General features: G+C 44.2%; 1 protein-coding gene across 4 annotated transcripts in view; it reads right to left on the minus strand.

The window, feature by feature from the left end:
• The window catches only part of ITCH (itchy E3 ubiquitin protein ligase), a 186,452-nt gene that overhangs the window by 14,257 nt on the left and 158,200 nt on the right, over positions 1-13,995 (minus strand). For all 4 annotated transcript variants that reach the window (XM_030213284.1, XM_030213283.1, XM_030213286.1 and 1 more), the window contains 4 exons: positions 10,391-10,550; positions 6,124-6,257; positions 4,223-4,363; positions 2,409-2,529 (listed from right to left, as the gene is read on the minus strand). In XM_030213284.1, the coding sequence (XP_030069144.1) occupies positions 2,409-2,529; positions 4,223-4,363; positions 6,124-6,257; positions 10,391-10,550 (556 nt within the window). The remainder of the gene's footprint in view (positions 1-2,408; positions 2,530-4,222; positions 4,364-6,123; positions 6,258-10,390; positions 10,551-13,995) is intronic.

Here is a 13,995-nt window from a genome sequence, read left to right on the forward strand (position 1 = left end):
AAGAAATAGGCTTTCAGCTGTTTTCTAAACAGGTGCATGCAAATTAATCTGGAAAATGTACACTTGCTTTTTAGCATGCACTATTTAAGTGTATAGGTTCCCAGAGTAACATTCAGCACGCATGGATGTGCCCTTATAAATGACCCTGTTGTACATGCGCCTTTATAAAATGGCCTTCCAGAACTATCCTCAGCATCACCCAAATGCTCTTGCACCAAGTTACCCATGTTCCGAGGAAGGTGCAAACATGTGTATGCACTTTGCGGCTATGAATATATTTTATAACACACACATGTACTTCACAACCCTGGCTCAGTTCTGTCCAAACGCTGTCCAGAGAAATAACTATGCATGGATCATGTAAAAGTACATAGCTCCTTGTTGGTACAGATACTTAAATGTGTGCAATTCGCACGTAAAAGCTGGAAACATGTTTTATATTTGGAAAATATTTTACAAAATGAAGTCAAAGTTTGTTCTAGAGTATCTCATTTCTTTTTCTTCCATGTATTTCCCTCCGTAAGTCAAACAGGCCTTGTTCTTTAGCGGTTCTTTGGAGCTGCGTCTCTTACAAACGGGTAGGATTTTGCATTAAACTCAGCCTCCCTTAGTATCATAGCCATTTTGAAAAACACAGTCACAGAGATCCACTCCAAGAAAGCCTGATCCGAGTAAGAACGTCCCTCCTCAGTAACACATTAAACAACAAACTTCTTTCCATGGGGTTTCTGCTGATATCAAGAGTTTCTGGTTCCATGCCACTATGGACCACCCTTACCCTTTTCTTTTTAAAACTGGTTTTGTTCAATGACAATATAACCCTATAGTGCTTGTCATATAACAATCTCTCATTGCTTTCACATATTTAGCCAGTTTTCAAATATAGAAACCTCATTCTCTTTCTATATTTGATTGCAAATGAAGATTTTGAATGTTCAAGTTCAAGTTTATGGTTGATAGGTTACAACAAATTCAAAATGGAACTGAACAATGTTGTAAATGGCTCTGTATTGTACTGAAAAATCTAATATAATAAAACGCACCGTGAACATTCTGAGGACAAAGATTCTGAAGTCACAGCACACGATAAAGGGTTCATGGTTTCATGGTGGTGAAGCCATCCGACATAACACGGACCTATCAGAAGGGACCTATCAGAAGGGGCTTGCCCACTAACAAAGCCGAACTGTTACCAGGCAACGGAATGCGACATAGAACTCACCTATCAGAAGAAAAAAACAGAAGACGGGAGGAGCATTCAGCTGTAGAATGCCTCATTGTCTGAGCAGCACAGAGAGCAGACGAACGCCGCTGGAAAAAGAGAATATCCCAGCACTGGGTATGTACACAAATATTGTTGTTGGACCCGGGGAAACAGGAGTACAGCGTGCCCTTCGCCATCTGCAACGTGCGCCGCCACCTGCAAAAATTAAACCCGACCTAGCCTGCATCACAGACTGACCCAGGCGGGCCTAGGATTCGGTACAGACTGGCTGGCAAACTGCTTGAATATACAAAACCGCTAACTCCTTCAATATACAAAACCGGAGGCAACAAAGAAAAAAAAAACATTATCACGCACGTGCACATAACTGGAACACCTCCCCCCCTTCACCTTCTCACGAACCAAGCAACCCAGGACGTGCAAAACCATCCCCCGCCTCAAAAAACCCGTCACCCACCTCGAGGATGCACACACTGCGCTGCTTCCCGCTGCGCATTCGTCCTGCATTCCTCCTGCATCGTTCCTACGCTGCTGCCCTATAACGAACCGAAAGAGTGACGTACTCTCCCTTCCTCAAACTACACCACCCAAAACAAGACGCTGCTGCTTGCCACAAGGACCAAAAATACCGTTAAAACCGACGGCCCCAGACAGTGCTGCTCTCCCGCCAACCAACAAAAAACATCCCCGGCATAAGGCAACCCCTAACCCACCTCAATCACCCCGGGAAAAGACAGCGCCGCTTCATACAGTGCTTTTCTCTTCAAAGGAAAAACTACAGGAGAAAAAAAAAACTACATGCCAGCGCCCGTTTCATTTGTTTCGGAAACGGGCCTTTTTTACTAGTGAATAAATAAATAAAAAAAAACAAACAAACATATTTAGCCAGTTTTATGCATACAAAGGGGGGGGGGGGGGGGGGTTGGAGTTGCGGAAAAAGACAGTGGTCCTGGAGGCACTCCAGCCAGTCATGTTTTCACAATGAATATTCATGAGAGAGATTTGCATGCACTGCATGCAAATCTCTCTCATGTGGATATCCTGACAACCTGACTGGCTGGGTGCCTCCAGGACCAGATTTGGGAACCACTGGATTAAGAAATGGAAGTATTGTGGTATCTTTGGGGGAATAAAACATATGATAAAAGGGTGAGAGCACTTGAGGTTGCTGCTTGGGTCTCACCTCCAACTCTTTAGCATCAAAGTACTGTAAATATTGCTGTGGTAGAATTTCATTAAAGCCTTCAAAGAAAGCCTGGGTCTGTTCCTCCACTCCACGAGAGAGTCGCCATTCTGCTACTAGCCTAGAAGACGGAAAAGGACAAAAAATACTTGATATGACGCAAATAACTAAAATGGATTGATGCGGCTAACGTTAAAGATATAGGACATAATTCTATTATTACAGCATATTAAAAAACCTAAACAATAATATCCAGAATAAAATGTAATCGTTAATGCAAGAACAATACATGTGGATATCAAGACAATACCAACCTTTAGTTTCAACTGGAAAGAAACATCCCTATCTGTGCACAGGCCACTAATTCACTGAAAAAGCAAGGAAGATTCTGGAACAAATCTTCAGATATATAATAATTGTCCCATAGAATAAATACCTTCCACAGATGAGTGTCTTTATTTGGATTTTAGATATTCTCCCTAACAGTGTCATCAGGACTTCTGATACACCTGCACTAGAAGTAAACTAGCTGGGTTGCACAGAGGTAGTTCCGGCACTGAGCAACCCATTTCTGGCTTTTTTTATCTTCTCTTTCAACCTTAGATCTCCTTTTCTACGTCTTATACATTTCTAACTTCAATTATGGCCCTATCCTCCTCTTTAAATTCTACTTCACTATCAAAAGGCTTTCTGAAGCATCTGATTCAAAAGGAAAGGGAATGGGACTTGCTATACCACCTTTCAGTGGGTTATTTTATTTTACATTTTTTTGCAACTACATTCATAGTATATATAGGTACTTATTTGTACCAGGGGCAATGGAGGGTTAAGTGACTTGCCCAGAGTCACAAGGAGCTGCAGTGGGAATTGAACCCAGTTCCCAAGGATCAAACTCTGCTGCACTAACCACTAGGCTATTCCTGCACTCAAAAGAATGGACAGGTTAATCAACTGGAGCTCCATTTTCATGCTGTTTGGATAACTATATGTAGGCAAAGGTTGAGTGTGTACATTTGCAGGGGGAAAGCAAGAGGTAGGGAGATCAGATCATTGGTGGTGGTGAACTTTCTCTTCCCCTCCTCCTACTAAGATTAGCAGACGTTAGTGGTAGGGGGAACAATTTTTTTTTTTTAATAGCCATTTTCTGATACTGGTTATCCATTTAACCCAGGGGAAAGCAACCTCAGTCTTCAAGGGTTGCAGCCCAGTTGGGTTTTCAGGATTTCCCCAATGACTATGCATGACATCTATCTGCATACAATGGAGGCAATGCAGGCAAATAGATCTTGTGTATATTTATTTGCAAAATCCTGAAAACCCGAATGGGTTACGGCCCTCGAGGACCAAACTTATCCACCCCTGGTATAACCAGTCATTTTATTCTTAACAACTTTCACCATTTTACTCAGCATTGTCATCAGTCTCAGTGATACATAATTTTTTTTAAAATTAGGTTTGAACTGAAGACTCCAAGACAGTAACACAAGGCATACATTAGTACATAAGTAAAATACATGCATCAGAAGACTAAGTGAAAAAAAAAAACATTTATAGAACCAATGTTCAAGTGCACATTATTGGGGAGAGAGAACAAAACAAAGAAAAATGACTCTTCTAAAAAAAACAAAACAACTTATATATAGCATGACCAGCAACCAAGGCCAAAAAGAACCAGCAACGGTACTTAATCATATCGCAGAACCTGAAGACTGGAACTCCACTGCCTCCATTTTCTTTTACGGCCTAGGCATGTGGGACCTGCTTCTTAAACCTGTGATATTCTGAACACATGAAATATATGCAGAAGGTCTTGCCTAATATATTCTTCTTTATTTTCTTCAGTAACCAGAATGTCTCCACCATTGGGTTTCAGCTCATGGCTTTGTACTTCACCCAGAATTTCTTTATCGACTGAGAAAAACATTTCCAAACCGCATTCTTCAATGTTGTTTTCTCTGTAAAGAAACAAAAGAACACCCACATGGCTCTCAGAATCCACTATACTGTACATGTGAGGTACAATAATTTGAAAATTCAGTTTTAAAGTTTACAGTAAAATGATTTCATCTCAGAAGAATCCAACATATAAATGGCAAGTGACCGACTCACTTGCAAATGCGCAGTAGAGACTTCCCTCTCTGTCCCGCCCCCACGTCAAGACGTGATGAAGGAACAGAGAGGGAAACTGCGCTGAGGAGGAAACCGCCGAGGTCGCTACCGCTCCCCCCACCCCAAGGTCGCAGCTACTGCTCCCCCCCCCCACCCGGGCCCTCTCTTCTCCATTGAACTTACAGCGTCGAAACCGAAGCAGGCAGATCAGCTCCCGTCGGCCTTCCTTCCCTGCCTATGTCCTGCCCTTGCCGACGTTATGTCACACGAGGGCGGGACACAGGCAGGGAAGGAAAGCCGGTGGGAGGCGATCTGCCTGCTGCGGTTTCGGGGCTATAAGTTCAATGGAGAAGAAAGGGCCCGGCCCGGGTGGAGGGGGGTGCAGCGGCGACATGCTGGACATGGGAGGTCTCAGAAGGAGGGGGACCTTGGAGCTCGGAGGGATGGATGGACGGAGGGGAGCCTTGGAGCTGGCTGGGAGGAGGGTGGGCCTTGGAGCTGGGAGGGAAGAGGGGGAGGAGGGTGGGCCTTGGAGCTGGGAGGGAAGAGGGGGAGGGGAGGGGGCCTTGGAGCTGGGAGGGAAGCAGAGAGGATGCTGAACATGGGAGGTCAGAAGGAGGGGGGCTTTGGAGCTGGGAGGGATGGACAGAGGGGGCCCTTGGAACTGGGAGGGAGGGACGAAGGGGGGCCCTTGGAACTGGGAGGGGAGGGGGGAGGGACGGAGGGGGGCCTTGGAGCTGGGAGGGAGGGAGGGGGACCTTGGAGCTGGGAGGGGATGGGGGAGGGAATGGGGCCTTGGAGCTGGGAGGGAGGGAGTTACACATCAAAATAAAACATACCAATACTCGCCCGTTTTAACGGGCTTAACGGCTAGTAAAATATAAACTCTTTCATTTGGTCTTTTACGCCCAAAAGAAATGAGAAGGTAGGTGCTGTTTATATCCACGTTAATTAAGTAAAATTTTTTTTTTTTTAACTAAGTTACTTCAGTTTGCTTTCTTCATTGTGGATACACTCGGGGGACCAACATATATTTGACTGCGTTGTACACATAGTATGTGATACTGACTCATTAAATCCATCTTCGAAAACTGACAATTCACCTCTTGTGGCTCTTGTTCCATTTGTCTGTTTTGGTTTACCATTTCAGTATCTGTGGATCCAGTTACCCAACATCCTGTATGACTCACACGTTTATAGATATAGTCACAGTTGTACAAATTCTTTATTACTTTGCTCTTGTCTTTTGGTTATTGTAATACTGATATGATAGCTTAACAACTGTAATCCACTTTGAATTTTAAGGTTAAGGTGTAATAATCTAAAGCTACAAATTAAATGAAATCTACAACTTTTTTAAAATAGAAAAAAAAATATGAATTTCCTACAGATGTGGAATTTTTATATGTTAACGGTAAGGTGAAAATGGTCTCCTGTTGTGTGCAGATGGTATTTAATGTTCTTCCGACTCAAGGAAGGAATATTTCTTCTACTTTCCTTCCTTGAGTAGAAGAACACTAAATACCATCTACACGCAACAGTGCGAAGGAGTTGCAAGACAGAATGTCATGGCAGAATTGCTGTACAACTAATATCATTAACTTACTTTATCCAGATCAAAGAGTTGTAAAATTCTGGATCAACAGATTCTAAGTCCTTGAGTCCTACTGGTTTGTTTAGGATGCGCTTATAGAATGGCAAAGAGAAACCAGTGTCTATGAACTTCCCATGGAACAAAGCCTGGTCAACAAGAAACAAGAATATGGTTAATCTCAAGAGTATCAACACACCCAGTAGATGGCACTATCACATTTACCCAGGCAGGGTTTACACTGCAAAGAGTTGGATGCAACCATCTGTATATCTATGTGATTTATTAGAATTTAACCGCCTTTTGTCATGGAGAAAGCAAAGCAATGTACACAAATCAACAAAATAAGAAGGTAACACAATAATCTGACAGGACAGAGTGAATGAGAAGAGAGGATTGGGGACAGACAGCAAAGGCTAGTGGATTCTGCGGGAGGCATCTGGGTCCAAGTGGATGGAGGCGGCCTTTTTAAAAAGGTGGGTCGTGAAGAGGACTTTAAATTTTGTGTAGCAATGTTCTAGCCAAATAGGTGGAGGGAGTGAATTCCATAGTGAGAGAGCAAGCCAAAAAGAGGAACAGGTAGAATTGAGATGAGCTTCTTTCAAAGGGGGAATTCTATGGCGGTTATCCTGAAGAGAAGGAAGAGCACAAGAAGGAATATGAGAGATCAGAGACGAGGACAGATAGGATGGGAGACCCAAATTAAAAAAAAACAACCTTATGTGCTAGAACCAGGATTTTGTAATGTATGCGGAAAGAGATTGGCAGCCAATGTAGCTGAATAAGAAGGGGGTAATACAGTCAAATAGTAGATGATGATGGCAGAAAAAGACCTGCACGGTCCATCCAGTCTGCCCAACAAGAAAAACTCATATGTGCTAGTTTTTGTGTATACCTTACATTGATTTGTACCTGTCTTTTTCAGGGCACAGACCGTATAAGTCCGCCCAGTACTATCCCCGCCTCCCAACCACCTGCCCCGTCTCCCACCACTGGCTCTGGCACAGACCGTATAAGTCTGCCCAGCACTATCCCCGCCTCCCAACCACCGGCTCTGCCACCCATTCTAGGCTAAGCTCCTGAGGATCCCTTCCTTCTGAACAGGATTCCTTGAGGCATGTAGAAGAATTCTAGCAGCGATATTTTGGATAATTTGGAGACGACCGAGGGAAGATTGGGGAAGACCGGCATAAATGGTATTACAGTAATTGAGACGGGAAATCAGGAGTCTATAGAGCAGCGTCTTCTGGAAGGAAATATCTAAGTAGGATTTGACAGTTTTAAATTGTCATAATGAGTGAAAGCAGGCTCGGGCAAGAGAAGCAATTTGATGTGAAAAGGAAAGTTCTTGATCCAGTATAACACTTATGTACTTAAAGTGATACCCCAAGGAGACTGGGGAATTAGAGAGGATAGGAGAAACTGACAGGGAATGGGCTGAACCAGAGATCCAACAAGCTACAGTCTTTGTGGGATTGAGAACAAAATGGTTGTCAAACAACCAGAATTCAATTGTAGCTAGAGCTGAGCTGAGTACAGTCAAGTCTGGGTTTGTGGGTGACGTCTTAAAAAACAACAACAACAACAACAACAACAAAAAACATGTCACCAGCATAGTAAAATGAACAGAGATCCCTGAGATTTTGAATTAAGAGGGCTAGAGGACTGAGGAAAATGTTAAAAAGAAGGGGAGCCAGGACACTCTTCTCCTCTTCCCCCACTCTCCGTCTCTGTTGACAATGCCCTCATCCTCCCCGTCTCCTCAGCCCGCAATCTCGGAGTCATTTTCGACTCCTCCCTCTCCTTCTCTGCCCATATCCAGCAGACAGCTAAGACCTGTCGCTTCTTCCTCTATAATATTAGCAAAATTCACCCATTCCTTTCTGAACAGACCACCCGAACTCTCGTCCACTCACTCGTTACCTCTCGTCTTGACTATTGCAACCTTCTCCTCGCTGGCCTCCCGCTTAGCCACCTATCCCCCCTTCAATGTGTCCAAAAGTCCGCCGCACGTCTTATCTACCGCGTGAACCGCTACTCTCATATCACCCCTCTCCTCAAGTCGCTTCACTGGCTCCCGATCCACTACCGTATACAATTCAAGCTTCTCCTATTGACCTTCAAGTGCATTCAATCTGCAGCCCCCCATTACCTCTCTACCCTCCTCTCCCCATATGTTCCCACCCGTAACCTCCGCTCTCAGGACAAATCACTCCTATCTGTACCCTTCTCCACCACCGCTAACTCCAGACTCCGCCCCTTCTGCCTTGCCTCACCTTATGCCTGGAACAGACTTCCTGAGCCCATACGACGTGCGCCCTCCCTGCCCATTTTCAAGTCCTTACTCAAGGCCCATCTCTTCTCTCTTGCTTTTGGCGCCTAACCACCTTCCCCATTCCCGATACATACACTGACTACATAGCTTATTACCTTTAGATTGTAAGCTCTCTTGAGCAGGGACTGTCCTTCCCCTTGTCTAAACTTGTACAGCGCTGCGTAACCCTGGCAGCGCTATAGAAATGCTAAGTAGTAGTAGTAGTAGATACAGCCGTGTGGACCACCACAGGATACGAAGTAGAGGATAGGTGGGACTGAGAAAATGGAAGGAACGATTACCAAGAAAAGAGGTGAACCAGGACAGTGCCAGAAATAGCCAAGGACTTGAGCCTAGTAAGAAGCTGTGGTCCACTAGATCAAAGGCTGCAGTTAGGTCAAGTGATACCAAGAGGACAACTTTACCTGAATCAGTGACCTTGTATAAATCACTCAAGAGGGCGGTAAGGATAGTTTCACAAGTATGTCCAGGGCGAAAACCAGACTGTGGGTGCAGTGTAAATGCTCAGATAACCGATGAAAAATGATGGATTTGGTGACTTTCGAAGTAATACAAAGATTGGAAATGGGACGGTAGCTTGAGGCTGATTTTGGGTCAAGATTTGATTTTTTTTCAAAAGCGGAGTCAGAACAGTGTGTTTCCAGGAAGGAGGAAGGGTGCATGCAGTAACGGAGAGGAAGGAGACAGCGTCATGGGATAGTGAGCCAGGATGACAGAATGGGATCTGGTGGTAAGCCTGATGGAGCTGATGATTCTTGTGAAGAAAGTAAAGGAAGGAACAGAGAAATAAGGCCATGAACGAACAGGGACGGGGAAGAGGACAACGGAGGGAAAAATGAAGGAGTGAGTCTTGAAGGGAGGGGCTGAAAAGAAGCTCCAAGATTAGTGGTTTTGTCCAGGAATGATTTAGCAAGGGAATCAAGAGAGAGAAGATTAGATGTGAGAGTCAAAGGTCTAGGAGAGGTCAGCTCCTTAAGTACAAAGAAAAATGTCTTAGGTTTCTTCATGTATTTTAGGATCTGTGTTGAGAAGTCATTTATTTTAGCTTCACGGACCTTATGGTGGCTTTCAACACGATGAGGGACAAAACAGTGGAGTGGTACAGATACCTCACTTATCACAAACGGTTATACTGAGCAACAGTTGGGTACACCGGGATTGACCTAGCGGCTTAAAATATCTTACTCTCCCTTGCCTTAAATGCATTTAGATCTCGAGCAAGTCACTTTACTGCCTGCTGTTTCAGGTACCCACTTACGACTGTACACTCTTTGAGGCAGGCGCTTATTGTAAATACAATTCTAAAAATGCTGCAAGTTGTCTTGAGAATTTTTAGAAAGGCAGCTAAAAGTTCAATTTTTTATTGTTCGTAAATGAACTCATTCTTCATCTAAGTCAGAAAAAGGCCCATGATCCACGTACTCCGGGATTCCAGTGATCCTTTTCTTATTTTGGCAGTAAATATTCTGTCCCACATCAGAGTGCCTTTCCCCAATAAACTGTTTAATTTTGACAAATTCATTAGGGCCATCAAACAAAATCCTGAGAGAAAAATCCAAAGTCCATGTAACATAGCCAGTAAAATATTCTTATCTAGGTAGCACATCCCTCTGGATCTATGGAGATAGGGGCCAGTATTCAGAAAGATAACTATCCACATATCTTTATGCCTAATATTCAGTGGTCCTGTTTCAATGGGATAATGTACCCATGTAATTTAGGACTGCAGCTACTATCTGGATAAACTTTGATCCTGCCCATCCTATATCTGAATGGGTGAACTCATGTTCCCTTTTTCCTGTCATAATGACCTGGTTAAAGAAATCTTGAGGTTCTGCCAGAGTTATCTGCTGGAGCCAATTTGAACTTGTGCATATTAACAGCAAACGTTTGTTGAAGTTCCATTATCACTTACTAAACGGGATAATTCTGTTTTTTCAAACTTACCATTGCAATGAACCTGCCAATGAAGCGGAAGTATTTCAAGTGGTCAGGGTTGATGTATGAGGCTGGGTTAATTTGCAAGCAGTAATTATCCTTCCCTGCATATTCAAACAGGCAATACATTGGGTTCAACACTTCATGAGACAACAGAAAGAACCATTCCCTGAAATCAAGAGAGAGATGGAAAAATCCATGAGGTCTACAAGTAAGGGTAAAACGCACTTTTAGCACTTGAGAGGTCCTTAGCAGCAGGGCACAGATGATTCACAGGCTGTGAAAGTGCAGCTTCTGGGAGGGTCTTATGCAAAATCAATACATGATGCAAGATATTGATTGCGCTATGTTGGTAGGCAGTTGTGGCAGAAAGTTAAAACATCTGCCTCAATTTCCGACATTAACTATGAGCGCCTAAACGTACACGCCATTTGCACACAATGATTACAGAATACGAGCACTTATATGCTTGAATGTCACAGATTCACACACAAATGCTGTTTGAAATTTTAGCGTCCCACTTACACAGCAGTATTTGCAAGGGGGTGTTTAGATCGGCGGGGCATGGGCATCTCCCACAATTACACATACATTATAAAATAGTGTGATTTATGCGCCAAAGTACGGCATTTACGCCTGCCACAGACATGGCGAACTGAGCATGCCTACATGTTGATGCACAAATGCTGAATTACTCTAGAATTCTCTAATGGAATTTGGGTACACAGATCCCATTACAGAATCTGCACTGAGTGCCCAGCGTTTAAGCATCTAACTTTTGGTGCACTTTCTATAATTGCCCCTGTGAAAAAAGTGGGTTTTCAAGACTATAGGCTGCAGAATTATTTCTTGAACTGTATTTCTCTAGTTTGGCCAGCAGGTGGTGCATGTTTATGTTTAAAGTTGTTAGAGAAAGAACTGTTTTTTCTTTAGTCTAACACAGATAGGAAGTAGATGCAGTATACTTTTGGGCTTTGACCAGGAGCTCAATTCATCTAGGATATACTGGCTTTTTTCTCCAGTCTTAGCCAGGGAGGAGAGAGAGAAAGATCTCTTTGCTGAGGCCCTGTGAACAGTTATATTTGATAACCTGTGAGCAGCTATATGTCCTGATCTCCCCAGGTACTATTTAGACAGAAAACAAATGTTTAGTTAGTTTTTTACTTGATCCATATTCAGGTACTTGTTACTGTTTGCTGATTGCACCTTTTCTTTTCATTGTTCTAACTTTTCATGACAATAAATATTTTTAGTTTATTGCCTCTGCTTGTCTGGACTGACTAAAAATCCTGGTGGTTTGTTTGTATGTTGGGTCTGTTAGTGCTTCCTAGGAACTGTGAGACCATTGGGAGCGTGGCCCCAGTAACCTAGAAATCACTGGGGATACTTTGAGAGTGGAAGACTCACCAGAGGCGGTTGAGACCCAGTCGGTGGGAGAAGGGTGCTAGTGTAGAGCACAAGTGACAAGTGCAGGTGGACCTGAGCTGTGCATAGACCCTCTAAGTGGCCGCGTGGTAGACCCAGGAGGGTGGCTAGGTGTTTTGCGACAGCCCCATAATAGGATTTGCCTCTTATTATTTTAAATCTGTTTTACTGACAACTAATATAGCAAACAAATTAACAAGCAGTATGCACACAAATTTCTCCCCACCGTCCTATTACCTATCCCACCCAAAACCAACCCCCATCATCACCCAAACCCCTAAATTACTGTCCCCAATTTCTGGGGATCCAACACATGAATACCCCCAACCACCCCTTCCTACCTACCTAAATCCCAGATAACCAAAGATACAAACGAAAAGCAATATACCCTGGTCCAACTAGAGCACAGGTGTACAGTCCAATATAAATGTCCTGCCGTGTTCAGGCAAAAATGACAAGCTAAGTCACAAATAATAAACATATCAAACCCACCACAACAAACAAAAACTTCAAAACAACTGAACAGCAATCATCTAAGGTCCTCCTTTGGATGGGGGAGATTGAATAAAAGTTTGCACTGTCTCCACAGAGGTTTATAAAAAAAAGGGTTTTTACCAGCTGACATAATCCAAAGTCATGCAGGATAGAGTAGAGCACATGAAATTTGCCAGGCATAAACCTTAGGACACAAAGGAGCCTCAAAAAAGTGAAAGCCAGAATGGCACCATTATCAGTGGCCACCGAGGACCCAATTTTCGATGGCAGAGGAAGTCGAGCCACTAAGGACTGCCGCAGAGAACCTGACTTGCAATGGCAGAGGAAGCGAGAGCCCCGGCCACAAAGAAAAGCAGTAGAGAAGACTGCCACCAGGGACCCTCCTCCCAGCAGCGCAGAAAGAGAAGGGAGGTGCAAGATAAAATAATGGTGATGGGAGGGGAATTGGATGCAAGGAAAGGGTCTGCAAGGGAAGGAAGAGTGAGTACAAGGGAAAGGGAGGGATGTATGAGAGGGTGAGAGTTCAAGGGAGTGGACTGAAGGGTAGAGAGGAATGGAAGCAGGTGTGGGGAGTAGACTGCAAAGGAACAAGGAAGGGGTTCTAAGGAGATACAGTGCAAAATGGGGTAGGAAGTTGAGGAAGTGAGTGCAGCCAGGCAAGGGAGAACACGTGGAGGGTGAGAGAACACAAGAGCCGGTAAGACACACACACCTTTTACTCGTATAGTTTCTCCTCATAGTAACATAGTAGATGACGGCAGAAAAAGACCTGCACAGTCCATCCAGTCTGCCCAAGAAGATAAATTCATATGTGCTACTTTTTTATTTGTACTGTCCTCTTCAGTGCACAGACCGTATAAGTCTGGCCAGCCCTATCCCCGTCTCCCAACCACCAGCTCTGGCACAGACCCGATAAGTCGGCCCAGCACTATCCCCGCCTCCCACCACCAGCTCTGGCACAGACCGTATAAGTCTGCCCAGCACTATCCCCGCCTCCCAACCACCAGCTCTGGCACAGACCGTATAAGTGTGCCCAGCACTATCCCCGCCTCCTGATCTCGACTAAGCTCCTGAGGATCCATTCCTTCGGCACAGGATTCCTTTATGCTTATCCCACGCATGTTTGAATTCCGTTACCGTTTTCATTTCCACCACCTCCCGCGAGAGGGCATTCCAAGCATCCACCACCCTCTCCATGAAAAAATACTTCCTGACATTCTTCTTGAGTCTGCCCCCCTTCAATCTCATTTCATGTCCTCTCGTTCTACCGCCTTCGCATCTCCGGAAAAGGTTTGTTTGCGGATTAATACCTTTCAAATATTTGAACATTTGTATCATATCACCCCTGTTTCTCCTTTCCTCCAGGGTATACGTTTAGTTCAGCAGACAAATATGCAAACTACCACACACACACACGTATGTACATACCAGCAGTCACCCTCCCGCACCCCGTATAGTCTCCCCCTTGCCACCCACTCACATAGCCACAACCAGCCTATTAAGGCAGCTTTCTTTTTCCTCCGCCATGTCTTGGAGACACCCCCAAAAACAATGTTTTCACACTGAATTCAATCAAGTATGCAGAGACTCATCTTGGTTGTACGGACCCAGCCTCTGCATTCCATTTACCTTTAAGGTCTTGTTCTTTGTTCAGTTGCTGTGCAAATAAGTTGTTTTGTACGTTAAGAGACACG

This window comes from Microcaecilia unicolor, chromosome 8 (assembly GCF_901765095.1).
Source record: "Microcaecilia unicolor chromosome 8, aMicUni1.1, whole genome shotgun sequence".
NCBI lineage: Eukaryota > Metazoa > Chordata > Amphibia > Gymnophiona > Siphonopidae > Microcaecilia > Microcaecilia unicolor.